The following is a 7,745-nucleotide window of genomic DNA, read 5'->3' on the forward strand; positions in this document are numbered from 1 at the left end:
AAAACCAAAGCAACAACCTGGCAGAATCATTAGCATGCCTGGTAAAATGTCTTTGCATTCTATGTTCAAATCAGTTTTGCTTTTCATCTTTTTGAGGTCAATAAAATAAGTACTAGCTGAGTACTGGGGTCAATGCAACTGACTTACCCGCTTCCCCAAAATTGCTGGCTTTGTGCCAAAATTTGAAATCATTATTATTATTATTATTATTATTTTGGTCTCTCAGTTATATTTATGAAGTTTTTGAGAATTTAGGCCAAAATTATAATAGCATTGATTTCTAATTTGGGAAGAGAATAGATAACTCCACCCATAAGGATTTGAACTCAAGGATGTAAAAGGGTACATAAATACAGTAAGATAAAATATCTAATGCTGTATTTATTCTACCATCTATTGCCCAAATGATAATAATAACTGTTTCAAATGTAAGCACAAGTCCTGAAACTTTGTGGACAAAAGGATTAACCAATTAAATACTTGACTGGTATTTTGCTTTACCAACACTGGCAGGATGAAAGGCAAAGTTGAACTTGGTGAGATTTGAACTCAGAATGTAAAGAGCTGCAAGACATTTTGCCCAATGCTATAATGATTTTGGCAATCTAACATTTTAACGCTCTAATATTCTGTGGGCTAGCAATGTTAATTCTTTCTAATCTTGGTTACAAGACCAGCAATTCTGAGGGGAGGGGGCAAATTGATTACATTGACTGCAATAGTTGACTGGTACTTTACTTTTTCCACCTTGAAAGATGAAACAAAATGTTGACTTTAGCAGGATTTGAACTCAGAGCTAGAAGAAATGCTATTAAGCATTTTTTCTGACATGTTAACGATTCTGCCAGCTCATCATTTTTGGGGCTAGCAATAATAACAATAAGACAATCATAAGAGCTGTACAACTGTGCAAGGTTACAAAAATGCAGTGATGTGCCTAACCTCCCAGTTTAACAACACCAGCTGGCCCTTAGGTTCTTTCAGCAGAGTACATCCTATAGCGAGCATTCAGGTCAGGTCTCCAATATGAGGATAAATTTTGCCCTTCTTTCCTTTTCGAAGTCGTATAAAAAAAAATTAATAAATAATAAAAAATCAAATAACATTCCATAACTATCAACTCTTGCATCAAGTTTATTGTATGATTTTCACAGAGCAGCATAAATTTAATTGCTTCTTTTCTCTAAACTTTATAGTTTTTGTGTCCAGTGATATTCCTAAAATATCGTATTTGTTAAAATTTTCTCTATTGTTTCATGTCATTTGTTTGCTGTTTTTTTACCTGAAGCAATAAGCAGACAAACTGGCAGTAATGACAGAACACAAGACTAAATGGTTTACTTTTTCATAGCTCTGCATTCTAAAGTTCAAATCTTCACAGCATTGTGTTAATCAAAAAGAAAAATATTAACATTAACTTATCATTCAGTTCAACATCTCACACCACTATATTCATGATGTTATCTGGTGGTTTACTGAGGGAAAATGAAATAATGTAGGGATTTCTGATTGAGATTGAGAAAGAGAGAGAGCTGTATATGTCAAAGAGACCTTAAATTTATTAAAGTAATGAAATTTGTTAACATCATGTTATTGATAAGCAGATGTGGTTATCATTGCCTTCTTCAGGAGAAATTTAATTCAACACTGAGTACTGTTGTGCCCACAAACTGACCCAATATTATTTGCATAGGATGAATAATATATTTTCTTTTGCTGAGAACAAAGCACCAGATTGAGGAAGGAGAAATGTAGAATTATGTTTGTTTTACCCTAGGGTATTAGGAATCAGAATCAAATCGCAGTCTTGAATTGCCAAAAGCACTCATCTTTTATGTCTACTTTCACATGCTGGCATGAGTTGTTTGGGTTGTTATGTGCCAATTCAGTTTTTATTTAGAATAACTGCCCTGCTAGATGAGATGGGGACCACATCTTAGTCTGATATGGTTTCTATAGTTAAATGCCCTTCCTATTGTTGACCACTTTACACAGTTCACTGAATCCATTTTATCTAGGCATCACTGCTAAAATGATTATCACGTACTTGAAAAGATTAGAGACCTCCTTTATGTTGTCTCCATCTGTTTACCAAGAAAATACTGAGTATATTTTATCTTAACACAGCACTAGTAGAAAAGCTGTCTTGTTCTCACAACACATAAGAGTCTTCATTCATTCATTCATTGGCACCAACCAGATGGTGTCTCATTCCCAGTAGTCATAAGACAGAGTGGTAGATGAAAGAGAGTAATAGAAGAGAACCAAACTGATAAGGAGCGAATGTGATAGAAATTAATAAAATTAACATTTTAAGCTTACACCTTGTGCAAAGGTGTTTACCTCAAGCAAAAGAAATAGGTGTATCTTATTTGAGATATATTTAATCTCTAATATAGAGGTATAGAAAGGCAATTTAAACCTTTTCAGAATATTTTATTGAATAAATATCTAACTTTTCTAATCTCCACAATTACAAACATCCAACCACTGTCATCTAAATTTAGGAAAAGAGATCATTTTAAGAAAAATAGGGAAAGGAGATATATGAGTAGCTTCATTAGTAAGTTAGTGTTTGAAGGGAGAGATTTCGATTGGGAGGAAGATATGGAAAGAGGAAATTTGAACCCCATTTTTGTCATTAACAAAGACTCATCTGGAGGGTTTTATTGCATGTAAACCAGTTTTACAAACTCTGTCTGCTACTACAAGACAACAGAAACATGCTAGTAAAACACAGAAAGAAGCAATAGCCGGATGAGCTAAAGATGTTACCAGAAACAGACAATATGCTGAAATCAAACAAGCTAAAGAAGCAGCTACAAACCCACAGAAACACTTGATGAAGCAGTAGTCATCAGATGACCTAATGGCACTGCTGAAAAGCAGCAGACAAGTTGGCTGACAACCAGAACAAGCAGCTGCTTTCAAACAAAGAGAAATGTTACATATTCACCGTTTCAGGCAATCTCAGAGAACAAAATGAACAATAAAAGAAATGAACATTCTTAAAAAGAGTTAAGTAGCTTGTTGTCAAGCAATCAAAGCAAATCTATGACAGTAAAAGCGAAATAATTTTTCCTAGAAACCAGCATTTTTTTCTTGTGACACTTGAGCCAAGTATTTTTATTCAAATGTTTAAATGTATTATGAAAACTAATGGACCATCTATAGAGTAAAAACTGAAAGCTATTTTAATCATGAACATCTTGGTAATATTATTATACTTGTGTGAGTTCAAAATACACCAGTGAATGACTAAATATTAATATATGAATGAGCCAGTAATATAATTTGCAGTTTACTTCTGCTGATTTGTGAAGAGCAGAATTGATGGATCATGGACAAAATACCTTACAGTATTTATATTTCTTCATGTTCTAACTTCAAATCTCTCTGAGACCTGACTTAGCCTTGTCTTCTAGATTTGACACAATAAGTACTAGTCAAGAATCGTATATTTTATCACCTGTTTTACTCATCACCACCATCAATTTGGGGTCTTCTACCAGGCATGACTATGTAGTAAGAAGTTTGCTTCCAACTGCATCATTCCAGGTTCAGTCTCACTGCATGGCACCTTGATCAAGTGTCTTCTACTATAGCCTTGGGCAAACTAAAGTCTTCTGAATGGATTTGGTGGAAGGAAACAGAAACAGACCCATCATATGTGTGTGTCTTTGTGCTTGTCCCAGCACTGCTTCACAATTATTGTTGATTAGTTTATGTTCGCATAACTTAGCAGTTTAGCAAAAGACTGACAGAATAAGTACAAGGCTTTAAAAAAGTGCTGAGGTCAATTCATTTGACTAAAAACTCTTCAAAGCAATGCCCTAGCATGGCCACAGTCTAATGACTGTAAAATGTAAAAGATAATATAAATATGTGGTCTGACCAATAAGTATCCTGACTGTTGTCATAGTAATGAAGCTAAAGCACGCAGAATGAAGCCACTTAGCACAGATTGACCTTGAACACTGCTGTGCATATGCACTAAGTTTTACCATTCTAGCTCACTTCTGCTTCCTTCCAAGCACTGCTTGGAAGGAAGGTGTGTAGCATGTCATCATCGCATTGACCATGACAGAGAAAGTTGAGCAGAGAATCAATCAAATTTTGCTGAAAGCTTGGTGATACCTGCTCAGAGGCCTATGCAAAGTTTTCAAAAAGTTATTGTTCTCAGTACAATCGAGGAGATTTTTTGCAACTGAAACCTGAGTGCATTTTGGTCAGCTGAAAGCAGTTTTGGCACAAACTTGGCAGACATGTGTCCCATATCCAAATCTTCAGTGATAATGGACTGAACTGAGCCATAACTAATCTGCACATCCTCTGATAATTCATGGATGGTGATTCGACAACTTACGTTCACAGCTGCATACACATCTGCAATGTTTTTCTCAGTTCTGCTGGTTGTGGGTCACCCAGAACATTTGTCCCTATCGACATTTTTTTGGCCATCTTGGAAATGTCTGAACCACTCGTACACTTGTGTGTGGCTTATACACTTTCTACAACTTCTCATTGGCCTCTGAGTAGGTATCGTCATGACAACTTTGTCATGGTCAATGTGACGATCACATGCTACTCACCTTCCTTCCAAGCACTGCTGTAAACAGTGGAAGTGAACTAGAACTTTAAAAATTAGTGTGCATGCACAGCTGAGTTCAAAGTCAATCTTTGCCAAGCAGCTTTACTCTGCATGCTTTAGCTTTGTTACTAAGGCAACAGTCCAGATACTTATTGATCAGACCTTGTATATTGTTAGCACCATTTAATATTTGTTTTTCCATGCTAGCATGGTTTAACTAGGAGGAAATTGAGGCAAAGTTTTGTGGTGAGATGTTCTTCCTGTTGCTGAGCCTTGCTTCAATGTATGTACGTACATATTTGAATATATGTATGTATATCATCATCATCATAGTCATTTAATGTCCATTTTCCATGCTGGCATGGGTTGGTCAGTTTACCTGGAGCTGGTAAGGCCAAGGGCCACACCAGGCTCCATTGTCTGTTCTGGCATGGTCTCTATGGTTGGATGCCCTTCCTAATGACAACCACTCCATAGAGTGTACTGAATACTTTTAACGTGGCATGTATATGCATGCCTACATACATACACACACACATGTATAAAACCATAAAAAAGAGGTATGACATCCATTTCACAACCTTCTTTATGGAGTATGATTTCAGCATTGAAGAAATTACGCATACATGTTTGCATTAATATATATGCTAAGCATTATACAATACAGTTGTATATTCACAAAGATCCCAGCATTGCCATAAGAACACAGAACCAGATACTGCAACAACTTGGGTTTCACTGTCCCACAGCTCTTCAGTATTCTCCCAAAATGCCTGAGAGACCTACATGAGGTGGATGTAGGTGTCTTCAAAACAAAGCTAGCTCTACTCTTGTCAAGAATTTCAGATGAACCCACCTTGTGGCTAGAAATACAGATGAGGATAGCAACATCAAACTCCCTTGTTCACTAAATGCCACATATCAGAGGAGGTTTTAAGTAGTGAAAGTGTAGTATAGTTCTAAGTTCAGTTCCACTGCATAGCATCTTAGGCATATGCCTTCTTCTATAGGTCCTGGCTGACTAATGAAACTGAATTTAAAGTTAAGACACTACTATATATATACTAGCTTAAAATCCACACTCTGTGCAGACTTTTAAGCTAGCTGCTGCAGAGGTCTAATTGGGCCTGTGGTCCAAAACGAAAGACAGCTAAAAAGCATGACTATAATATGTCTATAATGACTTTATGCCCCAATGGTGTTTGATCAGAGTTTAAGGACGGGTGAGAATTAATTTTGTAATGCAATCATTCTGTTGTTCCAGTCCCAATTTACATTCCAACTGTTGGCCAATTTGTCCCAAAGTTCTTATCTTGATGTAAAATTAAAGCAAATGTCATTTATCTCCCCTCTTGATTTCTGATTTCATCTGACAAACAGCAACCCATATGCTTTTAAATCAGATCCCAATGCTGAATGTTCAAGAACCAAATAAAGGGCAGCTTTTCAATCTCAGGGTCATCCTAATTCCAAAAAGGTATAATATAACTATGTAGAGCAAATGTAGACTGAAATGCAGGGATCTTAAACAGACAGAATTTTGCATTTATTATTATTATTATATGTATATATTATAAAATCGTCTTGCTCTGGGATTTGGAAACGTAACTTCAAATCACTGTTTAATTACACTATGAGGGAATTTTGTTTTTGTTCAAAACTGAGTCTATTAGGGGAAAAAAATAGGTTATGCTCATATACATTCAACCAACTGTGACATCAGAAAAACAAGTGACATCATAAGTGAATCAGCCAACTAACTGTCAGAAAAAACAATTGACCAGGATATTTGCTAAACATATAATGTCCTTAAATAATCAACCAACCACAGCATTGGACACAGACAAGTTCAGACTACTGTTGAGCATGAATGTATCATCAGAAAATATGATAAACAAACAGTGCACTCTGGCAGTCAACCAACCAGAACGCTGGACCACTTGTTGACAAAAACAAATGTCATTGAGTGAGAAGCAAATCAGGACTTGAAGCTCTGTCTTAAAAACCTATATGCACAACAATATCAGCTGAAAACCTAATTCAAGTTCCACAAGTAAAGTAAATGATGAACAATTCTCCTTCACACAGCATGATTGGACTTGTAAAAAATTATTTTGTTATTCCGTAAAATCATCATCATATCAAATTGATAACATAACTTATTACTGTGAAACCTATTCTAGCATTTATTATTATTACTATGAAATTTATTGAATATTTGAACTCTCATCATTTCTTAATGCTATGAAACTTATTGAAAACTTAAATTTTCATTGTGTAATTTTGTACTGAAACCTATTGAAAATTTGATTTTTGAACAGATTTTATTGCTATGGAACTTTTCGTGTGCATTCTCTTTTAAACTCTTATCTTGTTTGCTTTTTCTTTTCCTTTACCATTGAAAGTTTTTTAAATAATGAAACTAGTATAGTATTTCAATAGACTTTAAAAAATTGAATTAAAAAAAAAAAAAACCTACAATTCATTTTAAGACCTGATTACATTTTCAACTCCAAAACTTGGATGCAAGTAAATATCTTTTTCCTGTTTTATATAATATATATGCCAGCATGGAAGATGGATGTTAAAAAGGCCTCTGCCAGGGCTGTAGCCAGCCCACTTATGTGTACCTTTCCTTCACTGGACACTAAACTCGCTTGCGAAGACCTATTGAGGCAAGTGAAATCAAAATCGAACAAAATTCGACGACTGGCACCAATGCCAGAATCTCCTTCATTGGACACTTAACTCGACTTGCGAAAACCTGTTGGGGCAAGTGAAAGCGAAATCGTGATGGCACCTGTACCAGTGGAGCACTAAGAGCACCATTCGAGCGTGATCATTGCTAGAGCAGCTGTCTGGCTTCCGTGCCAGTGGCACGTAAATAGCACCATTTGAGCGTAATCGTTACCAGCGTCACCTTCCTGGCACGTGAAAAGACATTCAAGCGAGGTCATTGCCAGTGCTGCTGGACTGGCTCCTGTGCAGGTGGCATGTAAAATACATAATTTTGAGCGTGGCCGTTGCCAGTACCACACGTAAAGCACCCACTACACTCTCCGAGTGGTTGGTGTTAGGAAAGGCATCCAGCTGTAGAAACTCTGCCAAATCAGATTGGGGCCTGGTGTAGTCAAATCATCCAACCCATGCTAGC

The 7,745-nt window shown here is 36.2% G+C and overlaps 1 protein-coding gene across 9 annotated transcripts in view; it reads left to right on the forward strand.

Moving 5' to 3' along the window:
• Window positions 1-7,745, forward strand: part of LOC106877732 (uncharacterized) — a 195,289-nt gene that overhangs the window by 33,907 nt on the left and 153,637 nt on the right. Inside the window, exon 1 of one of the 9 annotated variants that reach the window (XM_052966575.1) lies at window positions 7,100-7,120. The exons of the other annotated variants lie outside the window; for them this stretch is intronic. Within the exon in view, the coding sequence (XP_052822535.1) occupies window positions 7,115-7,120 (6 nt within the window). The 5' untranslated portion in view covers window positions 7,100-7,114. Of the gene's footprint in view, window positions 1-7,099; window positions 7,121-7,745 lie in introns of those variants that run through there. 9 annotated transcript variants of the gene reach the window in all.

The sequence above is a fragment of the Octopus bimaculoides genome, chromosome 3 (genome assembly GCF_001194135.2).
Source record: "Octopus bimaculoides isolate UCB-OBI-ISO-001 chromosome 3, ASM119413v2, whole genome shotgun sequence".
NCBI classification, from domain to species: Eukaryota; Metazoa; Mollusca; class Cephalopoda; order Octopoda; family Octopodidae; genus Octopus; species Octopus bimaculoides.